Source organism: Neoarius graeffei, chromosome 16 (genome assembly GCF_027579695.1).
Source record: "Neoarius graeffei isolate fNeoGra1 chromosome 16, fNeoGra1.pri, whole genome shotgun sequence".
In the NCBI taxonomy this organism is placed as follows: domain Eukaryota; kingdom Metazoa; phylum Chordata; class Actinopteri; order Siluriformes; family Ariidae; genus Neoarius; species Neoarius graeffei.
The window spans coordinates 57,605,701-57,629,527 of record NC_083584.1 but is presented as its reverse complement, the minus strand read 5'-3'; the positions used below and the strand labels follow the sequence as shown (position 1 = coordinate 57,629,527).

Here is a 23,827-nt window from a genome sequence, read left to right as displayed (position 1 = left end):
ATTTTGCTATAATGGATTTAATGGTGCTGTCTGGGATATTCAAAGTTTGGGATATTTTTTATAACCCAACCCTGATCTACACTTCTCCACAACTTTGTCTCTGACCTGTTTGGAGGCTCCTTGGTTTTCATGTTGCTTGCTTAGTAGTGTTGCAGAGTCAAAGTCCTTCCAGAACAGTTTGATTTACACAGACATCATGTGACAGATCATATGACACTGATTGTACACAGGTGGCTCTTAATCAACTAATTATGTGACTTATGAAGTTAATTGTTTGGACGAGCTATTATTTAGGGGTTTCATGCAAAAAGGGGTGAATCTCGATGCACACTCCAGATTTCTGTTTTTTTTCATCTTAATTATTTTCTGTGTCACAATAAAACAATAATTTGCAACTTTAAATTTGTGGGCATGTTGTGTTAATCAAATGGTATAACCCCCCAAAAATCCATTTTAATTTCAGCTTGTAATGCAACAAAACAGGACAAACACCAAGGGGGATGAATACTTTTGCAAGACTCTGTGTGTGTGTGTATTTTATATATATATATATATATATATATATATATATATATATATATATATATATATACACACACACACACACACACACACAGTACCAGTCAAAAGTTTGGAAACACCTTCAAATTCGATGTTTTTATTTATTTTTTTTTCCTACAGTGTAAATTAATACTGAAGTCATCCAGACTATGCAGCAACATGTAAGGAATCATTTAGTAAACTTTAAAGTGTTAATCAAACCAAAATACAGGTAGTCGTCGACTTACGACCTATGCGACTTACGACCGATCGACTTTACTGGTTATGACTGGCAAGTGTTTCCCAGCTGAGCTAGCTGAGTGTACAACAGTTTCCGCCCCAGCTCCCAGCAGCGCCTCTCGCCGTGTACAACAGTTTCCGCCCCAGCTCCAGGCACATGCACAGTCTCTCTCACGCTCCCTCGCGCACTCCGTCATACAGTTTCCGCCCCAGCTCCAGGCACATGCGCAGTCTCTCTCACGCTCCCTGGCGCACTTCGTCATACAGTTTCCGCCCCAGCTCCTGGTTTATGAAATGAGCAAATCCTCCCGCCAGCCCGAACGCTGCAACAGCTGATGATGACGTAGACGACCCACAGCCAAGCACCAGTGATGCCAGCGGTCACTAAATTTTGTATTTTGCTATGTTTTACATTTGTATTTTGGTATGTTTCAAACTAAAGTGTTTTCTATTTTTCACACCTGTATTTCGTATTTTTTGTTTTGCACATATTAAACAAATTGTACTGTACGCAGTGTAGTATTCAGTGTTTGACTTAAACCAAATAATGAGCCAAGGTAATGAAATAAGAAAATGTTGATAAAATAAGACTTTAAGATGATTGCAATATCATTACACATCACAATATACTTACGTTCATTTAACATAGGCCGACTTACGACCAGATCGGTTTACGACTGGTCAGTCGTAACCAAACGCAGTCGTAAGTCGACGACTACCTGTATGTTTGAGCCGCTACTCCTCCTGGGGCATTCGAGTTAGGGACGCCGTCCCACTTCTCACTTGTCTGGCTTGTAGTGCAGATGTGTGCTTGTATACAGCTTTTTGATACGCCTTGTCGTTCTCCCGTAATTCATGTTTTTCTAAAAAAATTTTCCCCATTGAAGTGAATGGGCACGCGATGCAATAAACAGATTTTTCCATCTGTAGGCCAAACCGTAAGGTGTAAAGTCATGAAACTTGGTACACTGATGGAGGAGTGGACCCTGATTGATTTCATCAAGTTTCATGTTGGTAAGCCTCACGCTCTAGCGCCACCAACTGATCACAGTCTTACATGCATTCATGCATGTAACTTTTGATCCGTATGTCTGATTTTCATATGTCTGGTGCTGTTGGAATCCTTGGAGCTAGATGATTCCAACACACCCTATGACGTCATTCTCTGCCATTAGATTCTTCAAAGTAGGCACCTTTTGCTTTGATTACAGCTTTGCACACTCTTGACATTCTCTCAATCAGCTTCATGAGGTAATCACTCAAAATGGTTTTCCAACAGTCTTGAAGGAGTTCCCAGAGATGCTGAGCACTCGTTGGCTGCTTTGCCTTCACTCTGCGGTCCAATTCATCCCAAACTTTTTCGGACTGACTGACCTTCATTTCTTAAAGTAATGATGGACTGTCATTTTTCTTTACTTAGTTGAGTAGTTCTTGGCATAATATGGATTAGAACAGTACTCAAATAGGGCCATTCACTGGATACCAACTCTACCTCTTCACAACACAACTGATGGTCTCAAACACATTAAGAGGTCAAGAAATTCAAGAAATTAACTCTTGGCAAGGCACAGCTGTAAACTGAAAGCCATTCCAGGTGACTACCTCGTAAAGCTGACTGAGAAAATGCCAAGATGCGCAAAGCTGTCATCTAAGCAAAAGGTGCCTACTTTGAAGACTGTAAAATATAAAACATATTCTGGTTTGATTAACACTTTTTTGTTTACCAAATAATTCCATATATATTTCTTCATAATGTCGATGACTTTAGTATTCATCTACAATTCAGAAAATTTTAAAATAATGAAAAACCACTGAATTAGAGGCGTTTCCAAACTTTTGACTGGTACTGTATATACTGTGTGTGTGTGTATATATATATGTTTTTATAATAAAATCTCCCATTAGATGTTTACTTTAGTGTGTGATCAGTGGACAATACTATCAGGGTATGTCCTTGACAGGAATAACACTTCTTTCTTTATTCATTTATACATCATTCCTTAATTTCAGGAGACTATAAATAACTGGATGTGGCAGCAGGGGCGTGGTCTAGTGCCGGTCTGTGACAGGAGGGCGGAGTCAGGGAAGGTAAGTGGCAGAATCACTACACCTGAGAGCAATTAACCTGTTTGTGTGTGTCTTCCCAGTGACCACGCCCTATATAAGGAGGGAGAGCAGAGAGCAGAGGAGGTCCCTGAACGAGACACCCGTCATGTGTGTGTCTGTTTGAGTTATGGTTAGGCTGAAAAGTGTACCAATAAACGCTCATTTGAACCTGATCTCTGTCCTGCCGTCCTCTGTGCTCCACCTACCAGTACTGAACCGTTACAGTGGTGCTGAAACCCGGGAACCAGAGTGGAGCACCAACTGATCAGCCCCATGGAGTCCTCCCCGTTCGCCGACCTGGTCCATGCCCTCGCCACGGCCCAGCAAAGCCAGCACCAGGCGCTCGTCACACTCCGGAAGGAACAAGAGCGGCGCTTTGAAGCCCTGGTGCTGGCCCAGCAGGAAGACCGCGAGGTGTTCCAGCACCTCCTCGCATCGGTGGGGTCCACTAGCGCTCCAGCCGCGGGCCCGTCTCTCCTCACCGTCACCAAGATGGGCCTGCAGGATGACCCCGAGGCGTTCATCACGATATTTGAACAGGTCGCAGAAGCCTCGGGGTGGCCGATGGAGCAGCGCGTGGCGTGCCTCCTCCCCCTGCTAACGGGAGAGGCACAGCTGGCCACTCTACAGCTCCCCGCCGACCGCCGGCTGGCCTACGCGGACCTCCACCGGGCCGTCCTCCAGTGCGTGGGTTGCACGCCAGAGCAGCAGCGCCAGCGCTTCCGCGCTCTGTGCTTGGAGGAAGTCGGCCGGCTGTTCGAGTTTGGCCAGCAGCTCCGGGACGCCTGCTGGCGGTGGCTGAGGGCCGACGATCGTGACGCCGAGGGGATCATCGACCAGGTGGTGCTGGAACAGTTCATTGCTCGCTTACTAGCAGGAACCGCAGAGTGGGTCCAGTGCCACCGCCCGGTGTCGCTGGATCAGGCAGTCAAGCTGGCGGAGGATCATCTGGCGGCTGTTCCGGCGGCAGGATAGCAGACAGCGGCTACTCTTCTCTCCTCTTCTCTCTCTCTCTCTCTCTCTCCCCCTCCTTCTGTGTCCCATCCTCACCCCATTCCCCCACCGCGGAGACGGGGGCCGGCACCACCCCAGCCGACCCGCCGCACCCGCGGTGCCCTCCCGTTTCTCCCTTCTGTGTCTGTCTCTCCCCCCCACTCAGGTGAGTGAGCCCCAGAACACCGGTGCAGAGGGAAAGCCCGGGCCGGTTTGCTGGCGCTGCGGGGAGCCAGGCCACCTTCAACAACAGTGCATGGCAATGGAAGTGGGCGCGGTGGTTCGGATCCCTGATGCGCCAGAGGCCGCCCTCGATCAGGCCAGAGGGTATCGCATACCGGTGAGTATCCAAGGGGATACATATCAGGCATTGGTGGATTCGGGTTGTAATCAGACCTCAATTCGCCAAAGCCTGGTGCAAAATGAGGCACTGGGGGGAGCACAGGGGGTGAAGGTGTTGTGTGTGCATGGGGATGTTCACAGCTACCCTTTGGTGTCAGTCCACATTTTTTTCAGAGGGAAAAAATCTATAGTGAAGGCGGCGGTTAATCCTCGCCTTACCCACTCTTTGATTTTGGGGACTGATTGGCCGTGATTTCGGGGGTTAATGACACGCTTAGTAAAGAGTGGGTCCTGCCATTTGACAGGAGGAGGTCCTGGTGTCGCTTTGGTGGGAGCAGCTGTCACAGAGCCGTCAACATCATCTCCGCGTCAGAGTGAGGAGCCGCCGGCTCCTCCTCTCTCTATTGGGGAATCCCTCGCGGATTTCCCATTAGAACAGTCACAAGACGAGACTCTGCGACATGCGTTTGACCAAGTGAGAGTAATCGATGGTCAAACGCTCCAGCCGAACGCCACCCCGTCCTTCCCCTACTTCGCGATTATGAAGGATAGGTTATACCGAGTGACGCAGGACACTCAAACTAAACAGCAAGTCACGCAACTTTTAATTCCAAAGAGCCACCGGGAATTGGTATTCCAGGCGGCTCACTTTAATCCCATGGCTGGACACTTAGGGCAGGATAAAACACTAGCCCGAATAATGGCCCGATTCTATTGGCCGGGGATTCGCGGCGATGTTCATAGGTGGTGTACGGCATGCCACGAATGCCAGTTAGTGAATCCAGCGGCCATTCCAAAAGCGCCTTTGCGCCCTCTTCCATTGATCGAGACCCCATTTGAGAGAATTGGGATGGATCTCGTCGGGCCATTAGATCGGTCAGCACGAGGAGGGAGAGCAGAGAGCACAGGAGGTCCCTGAACGAGACACCCATCGTGTGTGTGTGTGTCTGTTTGAGTTATGGTTAGGCTGAAAAGTGTACCAATAAACGCTCATTTGAACCTGATCTCTGTCCTGCCGTCCTCTGTATTCCACCTACCAGTACTGAACCGTTACACTGGACAATTTGTTGTTGGTCAGCTGCTTGCCATGTATCATGTATTTAATGACAAACAAGTGCACAGAAGTTCAGGACTGAGTGAAATGCTGAATTTACAGTCCATCTTGAGCTGTCTGTCTGTGCAGCTATCTCCAAAAGTTTGTGTACAGCGGGGTGAAAGGCATTCAAACTCTGTTTTTCACAACTCCACATATTCATGTGAGCATACGTTTCCTGTATTATGTCAAGAAGGTTATCTCCTTTATTTTAAATTATTACACGGCTTTGTTGAATCCTCGATTCTGATTGGTCCATTATGGCATTCTATAGCAGACCACTGCTATAAACAACAGACTGTTGCTATGGATACCATTCTGATCACAGACTCTGGAAGACCACGTCCAATCATATTGATCCACAGAAAGAATTCTGGGAAATTTCGTTGCTTTAATAATCAAATTAATGTCAGTTCATTCACTGCATCCTACAACAAAAAAGTTACTCTCTCAGAAAACACAGTGGAAGATTAAGATTAGATTTATTGTTCAGTTTGGTGTGAATTATAATGCTAAGTAGCCTAATCTTAAGGAGGACACAGGATGGACTCTGTCACATCAGTCCCTCTCAAACAGAACTCCATGCATTTGCAGCTCGCATCAAGCTGCCGGACTTCTGAGGAGCCCCTTATTTGTTTCCATGACCACGTGTTTTACTTTGGTTTCTGTCTTGTCTCCTCCCTTCTTATGGGATTGGTTTACATTTCTGTGCATCTTAATAGTTTTCACGTGTTTCTGCTTTCCCCTTTTATTTGCATTTGACTTTTTTCCTTTGCAAAGTTTTGGTTCTTTTTTTTCTAAGCAAAAGCTTAGAAAAAGACAACAACCCAGCTGTTGTTTTTGTGTATGCTTTTCTGATTTTGTGACTTTGCCTCATCTCCTGGTTTTTGCATTTTGGATTTGGTCGTCATTGTTATTTTGTTTGCAGATCAACTGACCTTTTCCCGTTTCATGTTTACAAACCTTCTTCATGATGTCGAGTTGTATTTGCTCCAGTAAAAGTGTTTTACTGCATCTGCATCCTGCTCTCACCTATTCTTAAAGTAATACTTTGTCACATAATATGGATGCAGCAGGAAAACAGGAGCAGCCAAACAACAGGAGCAACATGCTGGCATCTCACCCAACATAGTTCTGTCAGTGCACATGGATTCATATCTTGAGTCCCTACAGTGGCATTGATTATGCTCCGAAAGGGTTCCTGGTCCAGTGTAATTTTTATGAGAGCCTGGTGGAATCCAAACCTGAAGAAAGCATATGGGTGGGGTGGATGTTCCACTGGCTCATGGGGCCAGCATGCCAGTGGGCTAAATACCTCCTCGAGCACCCATGCCTCAGAGATTCCACTAGGTTTGGTGACAAGCTTTAGTGGCTGTCATCATCGTCATCCTCCTCATCATCATTGTGCAGCCTTGGTTGAGAGACTACGTACAATGTCATGCCAGCAGACAGGGTCTTCCATGGCACTGCCCAATTCAGTGAAATTAATCTCAGTGTCCCTTGCAATGACCTGGGGACAGGTAAGGTGACCCCTACTAGCTAATTTCCAGAGGAAGAACTTGGAAATTAGCTCCTCCTTGACACAGAAGTAGTGGCCTGGGAACTGTGCATGTCATTGGCTCAGGCGGGTGCTTAGTCTCGGCAGGGTACCTTGATATACCCCAAGGTGGGGTGGGACTTGCCGGACAAACCCTGAACCCTGCAGAGCAAGTTGGTGAAGCAACTGTCAAAGCATTTATGGAGGTGTGCAGTGAGGGTCCAGGTCTCTGAGCCATATATTAGGATTGGTTCAGTGGTTGACTTGAAGAGAACCATTTTTTTCCTTCCTTCCCCAGTTGTAAAGCAACCTTGGTTGTGAGAAAGTTGTGATATAAATTGAACTTATTATTATTATTTGTAAAGGACCACTTTGAAATTTGTATTGCTTATGAAATTTGTATGGTATGGGTTATGGGGGAAATATTTGTGTATTTGCATGTTGTATGTCTTTTAATATAATGTGTGTGAATTTGTGATTGGAAATTCTTTGTTTTTGTGGTGTTCAAATTTGTCCTTTTGGGGGCACCGTAGTTTGCACAAAAGGACATGAGCTTTTAAAAGAGAAGCTGGCAGCTAGTGAAGATGTAGCCTACAGTACATGCTTGCTTGGGCCTACACAAGTTTTACCTCAGACTGTGAACTTAGTTTGGACTTGATGCCCATTTAATGAAGGAAGAAAGGATTATTGTATCGTATTGTTTGCATTCCTTGGTGAGTGCAGTGAAGTATGGTGTAGTTTATTAACTTATGATGATTTGTCATTTCTATGTATGTATGAGTTTTGTTTTGTGTGATTTTGTCTCGTGTAATTTAATGTGGCTCTGTAGTTTTTAACATAATGAAGCTTGTATCCATGAAAACAGATTGTAAAATGTTTGTTTGTATGTGCAGTTTTCACAGTGCTGTTAGGTGAATGGACTAGGTTGCTGCATCCTGCCTTTGTACATCCTGGCTTCAGTGGTGAATAAAAGATTTATTTTCTTTTCTATCACATCAGTCGAGACTCTCATTCGGATCCAAGGGGTGTTACATTATTATTAAGAGGTTTAATTTCAATGAGTTTGGCAGGTTGGAGCACCAAATGCTATCCATTTTTTTTTACACGCTTTCCAAGCTTGGGCATTCTTTGGTGGGGGTAAGGATCACTAGGGGAGTACTACCTTTCTAGTGGCCTCCGTGGTGTCCTAGACTGGTATCCCCATATGCAGCACCATGCGATGTGCAAAATATGGCTTCCCTCTAATAACATCACACAATATCAAGGTGCCACACCATCTATTGTGCCTCTCTGTGGCGCCCCTGGTTTTGCTAAACACAGCAGATCTAGGGGAGCAAACCCTGAATAAAAACTCCTCCCAGGCATGGCAATCTGAGCATGTACCCAGGTATTGAAAAGATGGCCAGCACATTAACTAAGTGACTGTTCTGAGCCCTCTTGAGGGAGGAGACCCCTGAAATTTTTCAGGGGGGCTGGAGCTGAAGTCTGCATGGACATACCAGAGGCCAACATGGCAGCCTTGACTGAGGAGCTCCCTCCAGAGGCTGACAGGGCAGCCTCCAGTGATTCACTCTGTCCAGAGGCAGACAAGATGGCCTCCACTCCAGAGCTCTTGCCAGAAGCCAACAAAACAGCCAACCTGGCTCAGCTCTTGCTGGAGGTCAACAAGGTGACCTCTGAGGTCTTGCTTCTGCCAGAGATTAACAAGGGGATCTCTGATGTCATGCCCCTGCCAATGCCTATGAGCACATCTGAGATTAACAGAGCAGTTTCCATTGCCAAGCCCATGCTTGACACCAAAGGGACAGCCTCTAATGTTCTGCTCAAGCCCATGTCCTTGCCAATGCCTGAGCCTATGTCCATGTCTGTGCTGGAAACTGATGAGGTGGTCTCCAGTGTCATTTATGTGCCCCTACCCATGCCTGAAGCTATGTCTATGCCCATGCCAGAGGCTGATGGGCCAATCTCACAAACCCTGCCACCTGTTTCCAGCAAGGACGTCAGCCTGCCTGTCTGCTCTGCTGAAGCAGTCCTTCCACTTCCCTCCTCAGCCAAGAACATCACTCTGCCAGCCAACTCTACAGAGAATGTCATCTTCCCACTTCTCTGCCCCACTGAGGGCATCACTTCATCAGACTCCAGCAAAAACCTCGGTCCAACCCCATTTTCCTGCAGATCAATCTTCTGTCTGCTCCTTTTGCCCTTCTGGGAAGAACAGGTACAACAGACACTGACAGCCTGTTGATTGGGGGAGCCTGTTAGATAGGAGAATCATCTTTTGGGGGGGATCTTTCCCATAAATCTCCCTTGCACCGAAACCCATGCAGATAAGTGAGACCATGTGAAGCGCCACTCAGACAGTAACCTGAGCTCAGGACTAAACCAGGGACCCTGGAGGTTTGAGACAGCTGCTTGTAGGTGGTTAGGATAGCTCCTAGGTGTGAATGTGTGTGGATAGTGCTCATAGTCCCATCCAGGGTGTATTGCTGCCTTGTGTCCTTGTTATTTTTTTGGTTTCAGATCCATTTTGACTTCAAATAGGATAAAGTGGTTTTTGAAGTAAAATTAACTATTTTTCCAATTCATTTACCGTCATAATATTTGAATTACAGTGTTTGCCTCTTTTTTTTTTTAGGATGGACTTATTTGGGGAACGATCTCTACTACATTACAGTCTACTGATTTTTAGAGTCCGGTTTTGCTTTGGAGGCTATTTTTATGTGATATTACTCACCTGCATGCTTCCTGAGACATCAAGGATGAGGCAGACAACCCGAGGTCCCCTCTGTATGACTTTGAACGTTGGAGTTGGTGGTGCAGATGGAAGAGACTTTAGATTTTGAAGGGTATCTTTGTCCACAGAATCCTGAAAGATGACGGTTTGTGTGGCTTTGTTTGAACACTTCGTGTTCTGCTCATTGGGAGCTTCAATGTTGTGTTCCCCTTCTTGACAAAATGCTTTTACCTAAAAAAAAAAAAAAAAACTGCTTATAATAAAGGCATCACAGCAAAAGTAAAGTCATTCCTCTCAAAGTTTTTTCAGAGATCATTCAGAATAAAGTGATGACTCCATACTACATACCTGCTTGTGTTTATTCTCATAACACTACTACTGTTTGAGCATTTGTTAAAATTGATTTAAAAATGCTTTAGCAACTATTATACTCACAGATTCTAAACTTTGTAGGTACATTATTGAAGCATTTGTCTCTTGCACTTTATATGGAAGGAATTCGCAGTGGGATGTTGGTTTTCCATTTGCATTAAATCGGCAAGGTCGAGTTTGTTGGTGAATAATTTCATGCCACTGGCCAGTAATCTTCTCAGTACACCTGAAAATAAAATTCATTCATCATTTGTAGTGGCTTTATTCAGACCAGGGCCATCATGTGAAATGGAGCACATTATTGATAAATATTGGTATAACGTCCATTTACATTCACTAATCATATATCGAAAAGTGATAATAAAACCTTGTTGGTAGAATTTCACCAAGCTTCTCATAGAAGGGTTCTTTCTTATTATATTCATCAAATACCCCCCATCTGAGGTGAGCCCATTCATGCACAAAAACCCGTCCTGAAAGTAAACAGAGAAAGGTAAATATAAATCAGCCTTATCAGTCTGTGTAATACCTGGTGTTGTTTGATCACAGTTAATGATTGCAATTACATTTAAAAGAGGAAATGCTTGGCCATGAAGGTGTGTGTGTGTGTTTTACACAAACTGACTCTTACCTCGAGGTCCATATACTTGGATGAGATCATTGTTTAACAAGAAGTTTGGTGTGAAATGAATGTATTCACCCTCCTCTCCACAGCCTTTGGTCTGACGAGTGTATGGATCATCACCAAATGAAGGATGTGGGTTGTCAATTATTATTCTGCCCTAAAAATAAAATGTAAATGACATTTTGTGCAGGTTTGTACCTTCAGCTTCTTTTTCACCACTATATATTCAAACAAAACTGAATAAATGGTGTACCTTTTCATAGGATTCATTTCTTGCTTTCTCATACTTTCCTGTCGTCCAGTTTGGTGGGACAAGTATTTTCACCTCCTTGAAGAACACCTTGTGGTCTAAAGCTTCAAATAGATAATTTGATCCACTGATGATCATTTCCTGTGGAGACAGCGGGGAAAGAAAATTTATGGATAAGGTATGATAAACTTCACTGATCCCCGGTAAGGGAAATTCACATTACATCTTACATATATAATTCAATATTAGTGAATATGAACGCATTTATTTAGGTTGAGCCGATAATGTGTCTTAAACAAATATAAATAGCAGAAACAATAACATGAACAATAAAATTTTTTATTGAGTAGAAAGAGCACCAAAAAGGTTCAGAATATGTGTGGCTCCTGCAGGTTTCAGCAAAATTTAAAAAAGACCACAAAGATAGGCCATAACATTTTCAGACCTAGGAAAAGGTGAATTTAGTTTTCTTCTTTTTCTCAGTTTTTTTAAGGGTACATACATATGTCTATATTTTCTATTTTGACTACACTCACAAAAAAACCAAAATGGAACCACACACTCCCAGTAACCCCTGAGTAGTATGGAAAAGCCTGAAGGAGATTACAAACTCCAATAAGGGGTCCGCTTCACAACCATTCGAGGACCAGGTCTCTCTGACAGGCTCAGTGACACTTATGCATGGTTTGAGGCTGCACACACCCCAGAACTCAGCCCCTCTTCCTTCTTCCCTCACTGCACCCTTTTTCCATTTAGGAGGCTGAAGTGAGGAGGCTTTTAGAGAAACAAAATAAAAGGAAAGCAACAGGGCCAGATCAGCTCTCCCCAGCTACTGTGTGGATCAATTGGCCCCAGTGTTCACTGACATTTTCAGCACCTCCTTATGACAGTGTTTTAAAAAATCTCCTATCATCTTAGTCCCTACGTCAGCTAAAACAACATATTCACTAACTTCACCCACTGACGTAAGTTGCCCTTACTTCAGTGGCTATTAAAGTGTTTAAGTGCTTAGTCCTTTCCTTGTCCTGTACATCACTACTGATGAACCAGTTTGCTTATCAGGCTAATAGATCTGTTGAGGATGCAACAAACCTGGCTCTTCACTTCACTCTGCAAAAACTGGAATCTACCAACACCTCGCATACATCCTTTTTTATAGACTTTAGCTCAGTATTCAATACCATTCACCCTTTCACACTTTTCACCAGCTTCAGACTTTATCAAAAGCTGACATCTCACCACCACTCAGTTAAAATGTTAAAGTATGTGGACAACACCACGATCATTGAAATTATCAACAACACTGATGAGACTCAAGGTGAATTTTGGGTGTACAGTACGTTGCTGCAGCAAAAAAAACCTCTTAATAAACACCTCAAAAACAGGGGGAGGACAAACATCAAAGCCCCGGTTCGTAACTCTGACCAAACCATAACCCTGACAGACCCCTTCAAATTCCTTGGCATCAACACCAACTACATCATCCAAAAGGCCCAGCAGACACTGTCGCTCCTCAGGCAACTGAAGAAGTATTACATCAGAAAACATCCTGAGCATCCTCAGATCATCTCTCACTGTCTGGGATGAGAGCTCAGACAGTCACACCAAGAGGAAACTGAAACGGATTGTCACTAAAGCCTCCAACATAATTGGTTGTGACCTCCTCCTGTTTATCTCATTATATATGAAGCACATCTTGAACCGGACACCTAAAATAGCTTCCACCTTATCCACCTCTGGAAGGTCTTTATGTCCACATGTCCATATAAAACAAAACAGCTTCTTTTCTACAGCAGTCAGAACATTTCACAGACCTTGCTACCCCTTCTTACCACAAGATCCCTGTGGCAGTGAGGATGTGGTCAAGCATCAGCTGTTAACAGCAAGGAGTCAGGTTGAACCAGCAGGTAACATGTAACGAGGTATACCTGTGTCCAATTACTGGCTGTCTATTAATGTGTGTCTGTGTATCTTTCAGACAGCCAGTACTGAGAGACAAAGCTGTATCTCCCCACATGTATATTTGTGTGCGTGAGCCTAGATAGCACTGAAAAGTGACAAAAAACACATGTTGAATTACAGTGTCTGTCTCCAGTTCCTCAGTGCCCACTCTGATAAAGTTGTTACACTGATGCTGAAACACAGGATTTGAGGAACAAATGCCACCATGGTGTCCACACCAGTCAGGGAGCTCCTCCAGGCTCTCACTATTAACCTCCAATGTCAGCACCAAGAGATTCTCGCACTGTCCAATGAGCAGGTGCAGCGCTTCCAGGCCTTGTGCAAGGCCAGGTGAAGGACCTGCCGGTGATGTGGCACTTGGTCCAATCAGTGGGTACTCCATTGGTCACTCCTGTGGCCAGCGTTCCTGTGCAGCTGGTCAAGATGTGGCCGCAGGACACTACAGCAGCCTTCCTTGAGCTGTTCGAGCTTGTTGCTAACCTCGCAGTGGGCGGCTCGCCTACTGATGATTCTGATGGGGAAGCACAGCTCGTGGCTTGGCAGCTCCTGGCTACCAGCATGCTAGAGTACCCGGACTTCAAGCAGACTATACTGCAACAAGTCAGCCACGGCTTGGAAGAGTATCACCTGTGGTTCCGTGCACTGGCCTACAGCAAAGTCGGCCACCCCTTTGCGTTTGTGCAGCAGCTCCGAGACACCTGCCGACAGTGGTTATGGGCAGGCAAATGCAACATGGAGGATGTCATTGACCATGTGACACTGGAGCACTTTGTCACCCAACTGCCGAATGAGATCTCAACATGGATCCAGTGTCACCATGTAGCCTCACTGGAGGAGGCAGTTCAGCTGGCGGAGGATCACCTGATGGTGTTTCCAGGAGCAGACGCTCCCACAGCTTCTCTTCCTCTTTCTCACTCACTTTCACTTTCTCCCCCTCCCTCTCTCCCTCTCTCTCCTTGCCCCTCCCCTACCCCAGCCCTGCGGAGACAGGGGCCAATTCCCCCGAAACCTGCTCCCCATACTCGTGTCTATCCTCATGTTTCTCCTCTCCCTTCTACTTCCATGTCTGTGCTGCTGTTAGCCTACTCTCTCTCTTCACAGCTAGACTCATCCATGCCCAGCAGAACTGGGAGCGAGCCTTGGCAGGTCTCTCGGTGCAGAGGGAAGGCTGGGACTTCCCAGAATCAGCACTTCCACAAGGAAGTAGGGCTACTGATTTGCTTTCCTGATGCACCGCAGGCTTCCCCTGATCAAGCAGGAGCATACAGTGTCTTTGTGAGTATTCAAAGGGGTACACATCAGGCTTTGGTAAATTCTGTTTGTAATCAGACCTCCATGCATCAAAGCCTGATTCAGTGCGGGGCACTGGGAAATGCATGATTGCTGAAGGTCAGGTGTGTGCACAGTGACATTCACCGATATCCACTGATGCCTGTCACTATTTAATTCCAGGGAGAAAAGCATAGTGTGGAGATGGCGGTTAGTTCCCAGCCTCACCCATCCACTTATCCATGGTTTAAAACATTTATAAAACAGTTAGTAGTGAGTGGGTCCTACAGTAGTATGTGACGGGGGAATCCCGCTGCAATGTTAGCTGGGGAGGCAGTCCCAGGGCCATCTGTGTCAGTTCCACATCATGATGATACAGGGAGTGGGGAGGGCCCTCCTCTCTCTCTGGGTAATCTCTTACAGGATTTCCCATTGGAACAGATTCGTGATGAGTCTCTGAGACACACTTTTGACCAACTGAAAGTAATTGATGGCCAAACCCTCCAACCTAACGTTGAACTTTCTTTTCCGTATTTTTGTTTTATTAAGGATAGGCTGTATCAAGTGATGCAGGACACTCAAACTGGTCCCAAAGAGCCGTAGGCAGTGGCGGTTCTAGACCAAAATTACTAGGGGGGCCGAGGTGGGGCCAGTGTTTTTTCAGGGGGGCACATATGGACAAAACATGGCAATATTTAAGCGTTCAAAATGTTTTGTTTTGTTTATTTAAAACCAAAACAAAATACATTGATCATAAATACAATGAGATAAACATTCTGTCTCAATAGCCTAAACATAAAATAAATTGTGCTCAATAAATCTTAAAACCATGCTTCTCTTTTTTGTAAAATAAGATTTCTATTTTTGCATACAATGAATCTTCTCTTCAGATGTGGCTGCACTGGAGTGTCGTCCAAGCACTTGCTGATATCTGGAGAAAGATGAATACAGTAAATATGAGAGTGCTACTGAGAACAACATTTATTTATCATTATTCATTTATTCATTTATTATTATATCTATTATTTTTATTTTATATTTATTAATTATTATTCAGACTTCACACTTTCAGGGTAGGCTATATGAATTGTAGGCCAACACTGCTCTCACACACGCATTTGTTCAACATCACAAACCTGATGGTGCTGTACTTGATATGCATGGTGAATCTGGTTATCCCAATGACTCGTTGGGTTGTCCCTCATTCTGTCCCTCAATCTGATCCTGAATGTCTTCATCCTCACTCTCAGATTGCCTTTCAGATGCCTCACTTTCCACCTCTTCAACCACCACTTCTGGCTCTCTCTCCACCTCTGGCTCTCTCTCCTCTTTCATAATCTTCATCTTCCTTACTCTCTCTATGTTGCTTTTTGCCAACAGGGACAAAAAAGGACATAATGTCCTTCTTGCTCCTTTTCATGATGATAGCCTACAGTAGGCCTATACTAAAAAGTAAACGGAGAGGAATGTAGCCTCTACATATCACAAGGCCATTCGAGTTTTACAAGAAAGTTAAACACTGTCGGTTATTTTACCCATTTCCCAAAAATATTAAGTTAGGCTACTTATTGCTGTGCAACGCACTTTTAAGAAAGCGCAATAAAACGGATTTATTATTGTAGTGAACAACAACAGTAAAACACGGATATGTGCAAACACTGATGTTACAAAATTGAATAATTTTCCTTACCTTCGCTTCTTTGCAGTAGCCTAGTTCTTGCAGGGCTGCAGCTGTTATCTCTCACGTCCAAAGTTTACAATTCGCGCTGCTGCTGATCTTTCTGCTGCAGGTAACAGTGTGCGTGTAGCGCTTTAAGGAGTCCGTGTAGAACACTCTGTCATGTCAGTCCCCCCCCCCGCCCCCGTTTAAAACTGCCTATGGCCGTAGGGAACTTTTTATTCCATGCGGCTCATCATAATCCTATGGCTGGGCACTTGGGTCAGGACAAAACATTAAATCGTCTCATGGCTTGTTTCTATTGAACAGAGACTCACACCGATGTCTGGAGGTGATGTGTGGCTTGTTGTGAATGCCAACTGGTAAATCCAGCAGCCATGCCAAAAGCATCATTGTGCTCATTACCATTAATTAAGATCCCTTTGAAAGAATTGGCATGGATCTTGTCGGGCCATTAGATCGATCTGCATGCAAGTATCGCTTTCTGTTAGTCATAGTGGATTATACAATGCAATATCCGGAAGCAGTGCCTCTCTGCAATATCTCAGCACGCAGTGTTGCAGACACTCTTCCACATTATCTCCTGAGTCAGGATTCTGAAAGAAATCCTCATTTAAGGCACTACTTTTATGTCATGCACACTGCGCGAATTGTATGAATTATTGGGGATTAAATCGAATCATACTGGTGTTTATCATCTGCAAATGGATAGGCTGGTTGAACAATTTAACTAAACACTTAAGAACATGATTTGTAAGTTCATTCATGTGGATGCTAGAAACTGGGATAGGTGGCTCGACACTCTGTTGTTTGCAGTGTGCGAGATCCCGCAAGCCTCCACCAATTGCTGTATGGGCGCAAGCCCTGTAGCATCTTAGACATCATTAACATAAATTGGGAGTTGGGCCCTTCTTAAAGCAAAAATGAAATTCAGTATGTTCTTGACCTGAGTGCAAAACTCCATACACTGACTCACATAACCCAGGAGAATTTGCTACAGGCCTAAGAACGTTAATCTTGCCTGTACAACAGAGGGACACAGCTAAGGGAATTTGCACCAGGAGATAAAGTCCTGGTTTTACTGCCCACCTCAAGCTCAAAATTACTCACCAAGTGGCAAGGGCCCTTTGAGATCACACGGCAAATTGGGGAAGTCAACCATGAGGTCAAATGTCCAGATAGAGGTGAAACATATCGAATTTACCACCTCACTCTCCTGAAACCGTGGAGAGAGGAGGTCCCTGTGGTTCTGGAGAGGGCAGAGCTGGGATTGTAGGTAAGTCCAAAAAGTGTTGCCCAATTCACCCTAGTCCGCTGTGGAGACCACCTCTCACCGTCTCAGAAAGCACAGGTTATCAGATTGCAGGAGGAGTTCTGTGATGTGTTCTCACACCTCCCTGGTCACACTGACCTCATAGAACACCACATCAAGACTCTCCTGGGGTGGTGGTGCGCAGCCGCCCATATCAGCTCCCCGAGCACAAGAAAAATGTGGTTTGGGATGAACTCCAGGCTATGCTTAAGATGGGAGTAATTGAGGAGTCGCACAACTGGAGCAGCCCGGTGATCTTGGTTCCCAAGACCAACAGGTCGGTCCAGTTCTGTGTGGACTGTAGGAAAATCAATGCAGTGTCTAAATTTGATGCATATGCGATGCCTCGCATTGATGAACTGCTCGATCGGTTAGGTGCAGCTCACTTTTATTTGACACTGGATTTAACAAAGGGATATTGGTAAATCCCCTTGACTCCATAATCCCATGAGAAAATGGCCTTTCCCACTCTATTTGATTTGTCACCCTTCCTTTTGGGTTGTTTGGGGCTCCAGTGACATCTTAGTGTCTCATGGACTGAATTCTCCATCCCCACAATGCGTATGCTGTGGCCTATTTAAACAACATAATTATTAATAGTAATGAATGACAGTAGCATTTACAATGTCTCAGGGCTGTCCTGAGGTCGCTGAAGCACACTGGGCTCACAGCAAACCCGAAAAAGTGTGCAATTGGACAGGTGGAAGTATAGTATCCGGGCTTCCACTTGGGTCATGCGCATGTGTGTTCCCAAAAATTGATAAGACTGCAGTGATTGCAGCCTGCCCATGACCTAAGACCAAAGAGGGCGCGAGGCAGTTTCTGGGGCTGGCTGGCTATTATAGGCAGTTTGTGCCTAACGATTCAGATGTCATCAGTCTGCTGACTGACCTCACTAAAAAGGGGGCACTGGATGTGGTCCAGTGGATGGAGCCATGTGAACGGGCTTTTGCTCAGGTAAAAGCGGTTGTGTGTGGGTGCCTGCTGTTGCATTCTCCTGACTTTTCTCTCTCTTTTGTTTTGCAGACTGACATGTCAGACAGAGGGCTGGAGGCTGATTTGTCCCAGGTGGTGGAGGGGGAGAAGTATCCAGTGCTGTACATCAGCCGCAAGCTCTCCATATAAGAGTCAAAGTACAGCACCGTACAAAAGGAGTGTCTGGCAATCAAGTGGGTGGTCCTTACTCTCCAGTACTACCTGCTTGGATGCCCATTCACCGTCTGTTCTGACCATGCCCCAGTCCAGTGGCTCCACCACATGAAGGATGTCAATGCATGGATCATTTGTTGGTATCAGGCCCTTCAGCTCTTTAAATTTGGGGTGATCCAAAGGCTAGGAGTACAGATGATGGTGGCAGGTTACCTCTCCCACTGGGGGGGAGGGGGGTCAGCTGCAGGCTGGGCGGTGTTGGTATGTGGCAGCAAGGGTGTGGTCGAGCATCAGCTGTGAACAGCGAGGAGTCAGGTTGACAGCAGGTAACATGTGACGAGGTACAGTACACCTGTGTTGAATTACCGGCTGTCTATTACAACCCCAATTCCAAAAAAGTTGGGATAAAGTAGAAATTGTAAATAAAAACGGAATTCAATAATTTACAAATCTCAAAAACTGATATTGTATTCACAATAGAACATAGACAACATATCAAATGTCGAAAGTGAGACATTTTGAAATTTCATGCCAAATATTGGCTCATTTGAAATTTCATGACAGCAACACATCTCAAAAAAGTTGGGACAGGGGCAATAAGAGGCTGGAAAAGTTAAAGGTACAAAAAAGGAACAGCTGGAGGACCAAATTGCAACTCATTAGGTCAATAGGTCATTAACATGACTGGGTATAAAAAGAGCATCTTGGAGTGGCAGTGGCTCTCAGAAGTAAAGATGGGAAGAGGATCACCAATCCCCCTAATTCTGTACCGACAAATAGTGGAGCAATATCAGAAAGGAGTTTGACTGTAAAATTGCAAAGAGTTTGAACATATCATCATCTACAGTGCATAATATCATCGAAAGATTCAGAGAATCTGGAAGAATCTCTGTGCGTAAGGGTCATGGCCAGAAAACCATACTGGGTGCCCGTGATCTTCGGGACCTTAGACGACACTGCATCACATACAGGCATGCTTCTGTATTGGAAATCACAAAATGGGCTCAGGAATATTTCCAGAGAACATTATCTGTGAACACAATTCATCGTGCCATCCGCTGTTGCCAGCTAAAACTCTATAGTTCAAAGAAGAAGCCGTATCTAAACATGATCCAGAAGCGCAGATGTCTTTTCTGGGCCAAGGCTCATTTAAAATGGACTGTGGCAAAGTGGAAAACTGTTCTGTGGTCAGACGAATCAAAATTTGAAGTTCTTTATGGAAATCAGGGACGCTGTGTCATTCGGACTAAAGAGGAGAAGGATGACCCAAGTTGTTATCAGCGCTCAGTTCAGAAGCCTGCATCTCTGATGGTATGGGGTTGCATTAGTGCATGTGGCATGGGCAGCTTAAACATCTGGAAAGACACCATCAATGCTGAAAGGTATATCCAGGTTCTAGAGCAACATATGCTCCCATCCAGATGACGTCTCTTTCAGGGAAGACCTTGCATTTTCCAACATGACAATGCCAAACCACATACTGCATCAATTACAGCATCATGGCTGCGTAGAAGAAGGGTCCGGGTACTGAACTGGCCAGCCTGCAGTCCAGATCTTTCACCCATAGAAAACATTTGGCGCATCATAAAACGGAAGATACGACAAAAAAGACCTAAGACAGTTGAGCAACTAGAATCCTACATTAGACAAGAATGGGTTAACATTCCTATCCCTAAACTTGAGCAACTTGTCTCCTCAGTCCCCAGACATTTACAGACTGTTGTAAAGAGAAAAGGGGATGTCTCACAGTGGTAAACATAGCCTTGTCCCAACTTTTTTGAGATGTGTTGTTGTCATGAAATTTAAAATCACCTCATTTTTCTCTTTAAATGATACATTTTCACATTTTAAACATTTGATATGTCATCTATGTTCTATTCTGAATAAAATATGGAATTTTGAAACTTCCACATCATTGCATTCCGTTTTTATTTACAATTTGTACTTTGTCCCAACTTTTTTGGAATCGGGGTTTTAATGTGTCTGAACTTTAAGCTCATGTTCAGTATACATACTTAAACTCCAGTAGACTCTGGTAAACAGCTAAAATTACAATAAATTTGATAAATGTTTATGTGCCTGACTGAAAATTTATTTCAGTGCAATTTCTACAGAAAACAAAGTCATAGTTACTTTGAATACAAACGTGTGCATTTACATTTTAAACACCTGTGTAGATATAGAATTGTCTCCAGAGTATGGCACTAAGACATACATTGGATAATGTTATCTAACTATTTACTATGTATTTAATTATATATGAGGATATGACAAACTAACTAATTCACTAACCCAATAACTAACTATCTATAAATGTTATGGTAACACAAGACTGTCGCTAATGTTACCTATTTCATATATCAGTTAGAATCCTAAAGGTATTAGAACATGTATGAATAAATACCTTGGTCTGATTGATCAGTTCTTCATTCTCTTGCACCCATGGGTTGATAACAATGAGAATATCAGTGTACCCATTTCCATCCAGTCGAATTGCTATAACAGGTCCCAGTGCACTGAGAAACACCAACACCGCAGTCAGTACCATGATTGCAGAACTGAACCGTAAACCCAGATTTGATTTTAATTAAACTTTTGAGTAATCACTTATTCTTTTGTTTTGTAAAAAAAAAAAAATGCTCCCATTACAAAATCAGATGAGCTGTTTGCAATCTTCAGCTGAAATACGCAGTGCAATAATCAAGTTAAGCAGAGAGAACGTATTTTATTCTGTTTCTATCAGGGTGTGGAGGGGCGTATTTGACGTTTCATCAAGCGACACGTTTGTGCACTCTGAGTGTTGAGTAACATCCTGGGTTTTTTTAGATGCTGCTCGTCCTACTGCTTATTGGCAAAGTTGTGGGGTTTCAAAGCAAAGTTTCACCAAGGATATGGTTCATGTGCAAACTTGTAGATATATTTCTGGGAAAAACTGATTAGTACCGAAAAGACCAGTCTGGCAATAACAAGTTTGCTAAACACTATAATTACCTTACTTTTGATGTAATGTGCTGAAGTTAGGGTTTTTTTCCCCTCTGTCAGTTCACAGTTTATAACATGAGCACTTGGTTTGCTTCTGAAAGAAAAAAAAGAAAACAAATGTCACAAGAAAAAGTAACAATCCTCATCATTGGGTACCTTAAACCCAGGGGTTAAATTGGGCCGGGGCTGTCCGGGGCTGAGCCCCGGCACATAAGCTCGGAGCGGATGGCATATGATCACGCACACATCAAAAGCAACAAACCCTTTTCACGATTTTCAGTTCTGAATAATTAAATATCGTTTTATTAATCAATAAACCCATGACTTTTATGAGATAGATAATAGTTTTCCTGATAACAAGACGACCTGTCAAAGCTATTTAGAACAGAACTTGCGATCAGAGATTCTGGTTTCTGGAACACTGCGTGGGTTGCCAATTCCGCTTTTTATAAGCGACTTTGGGGTTTCTTTTTTTGTGAGCTCGCTTTAAAAAAAAATCAGAAGTCGTGGTTTGCGGGTTTTTGGGCTTGTGTTTCAGCGTTGTGACTTGTTTATAATTTTCTCCGTACACCGTCTCCCCTTTTACCTGCATACGATCCAATCATTATCATATTTTTTATTATTAAAAACAAAATATCAAATAATACTGAAGAGGGGAAAAAATAATACTGATCTAAATATGTTGTGTTTTTATTCTTAGACAGTATGTGTTTAGCAAAACACATACTGTCTAAAAATAAAAACACAACATATTTAGATCAGTATTATTTTTCCCCTCTTCAGTATTATTTGATATTTTGTTTTTAATAATAAAAAATATGATAATGATTATGTTCACTGTATTGTTAATATTATTAGTGTTTTATTATTTATTGTTAATATTTAATTTAATGTTAATTTATTATTATTTATTGTTAATATTATTAGTGTATTATTAGTGTAATTATTATTGTTATTATTATGTATTCAATTATTTATTTGGCATGTGGTGCTTTTTGTATTGTCTAGAACATACATAAGATGAGCATATTATAGCAGCAAAATAGAAGCACAATCATTTGAATGCAGCAAAACTTTTGCTGCATTCAAATGATTGTGCTTCTATTTTGCTGCTATAATATGCTCATCTTATGTATGTTCTAGACAATACAAAAAGCACCACATGCCAAACTAGACAGGGACACTCTAACGAGTGCAAACCCCGCCTTTTCCCTATTAAAATACATTGGGCGAAAATTTCGAAGTTCTGCCATGACCTTGACCTTTGACCTTTGACCTCCAAAATTTAATGGTTTCCTTCCTGGGTGATTGGCAACACATGTACAAAATTTGGTCCAAATCAATCCATTGGTTCTTGAGATATCTTGCAGACACACAGACAGACAGACAGACAGACAGATACACACACACACAGACTGACGCAGGTGAAAATAATAACCCCTCCGACTACTGTCGGTGGGGTTAATAAATAATTGAATACATAATAATAACAATAATAATAAATGCTTCCAATGTTATAGTGTTGTTTGTATTTGGTTGCATTCACTGCATGAATATATTTGATTGACAATTTGACTGACAGTGTTTTGGCATATTTAACATTTATCCTCCAAAATAAATCAACTGTTTTGGTTTAAGATTGTGCAAGCCTTCAAATTTTCTCACTGAACATTTCTCCTTCACATTTTTCACCTGTAGGCATGTGACAAGATGATATTGCTCAACCTACCTCTGTAAAGTCAGCTAACAACTTATTAAAATGCACCAGAATTCAGCAAATAACATGTATGATAATAAAAAACTTCTGGGGGAGGACCCCCAGATCCCCCACTAATCATTTCCTTCAAACCAATGTACAACAACCTGTACAATCTGTTACATTGGCCAACCAATCTACATTCAAACTGCCATAATGTGTAGGGGGGCACTACAAGACACACATAGGCCTACAACACACAGATAAGGTGTATATCTCTGTGCAATATGATATGGTTATCAAATTAGAGGGTTATTTTCCAAAAAGTATATTGGGGCAGGGCGGCGAGGGCAGGGGCGGGTACGAGGCAGAGCCCCCCACCATAACCAATCCCAATTTAACCCCTGCTTAAACCTATGAACTTGAATAAATATTTTGAACAAATGCTGTCTTCCTTAGCAGGGGTGTCCTCTTGCAGAAGAATCCAAGGCTCACTTCCATACTTTTTCTGAATTGCATCTGAGAAAAATGCACATAACACTTGTGACGGCTGATTTTAGGAAAATGAAGTGTAAAGAAATCTCCAGTGTTCAATTTTTTTTTTGGTGTTCCTCAGAGAATGACTTCAGCAAAATAAAAGTATTTTACAATTCATGACATTATACACGGTCATGTTCAAACACACACACACACACACACACACACACACACACACACACACACATACATATTCAGTGCAAATTAACAGCTAACAAGGGTCTTGAGTTCAGGCCTGAGCTTGGGTTACTGTCCAGTTGGAATTTTGAAGTCTGATCACATGGCTTTCTTTCTGAAAGCATGAATGGAGGTAAATTTGGGACTCTCCTGCCTTCCTTTCTGTCTCCTTTCTATGAATATATGGACAGACAAACAATCATTCACACCTGTGGTCAATTTAGAGCCACAAG

At 43.3% G+C, this 23,827-nt stretch overlaps 1 protein-coding gene across 2 annotated transcripts in view; it reads right to left on the bottom strand.

Moving 5' to 3' along the window:
- LOC132900892 (calcium-activated chloride channel regulator 1-like) overlaps window positions 1-20,965 on the bottom strand; it is a 33,638-nt gene extending 12,673 nt beyond the window's left edge. Inside the window, exons 1-7 of one of the 2 annotated variants that reach the window (XM_060943235.1) lie at window positions 15,754-15,893; window positions 14,936-14,994; window positions 10,836-10,973; window positions 10,589-10,739; window positions 10,325-10,430; window positions 10,021-10,183; window positions 9,586-9,816 (exon numbers count right to left, since the gene is read on the bottom strand). In XM_060943235.1, coding sequence (XP_060799218.1) covers window positions 9,586-9,816; window positions 10,021-10,183; window positions 10,325-10,430; window positions 10,589-10,739; window positions 10,836-10,970 — 786 coding nt within the window. In that variant the 5' untranslated portion in view covers window positions 10,971-10,973; window positions 14,936-14,994; window positions 15,754-15,893. Of the gene's footprint in view, window positions 1-9,585; window positions 9,817-10,020; window positions 10,184-10,324; window positions 10,431-10,588; window positions 10,740-10,835; window positions 10,974-14,935; window positions 14,995-15,753; window positions 15,894-20,606 lie in introns of those variants that run through there. The other variant, XM_060943234.1, reaches the window with a different exon arrangement.
- Between the last annotated feature and the right edge of the window lie 2,862 nt (window positions 20,966-23,827).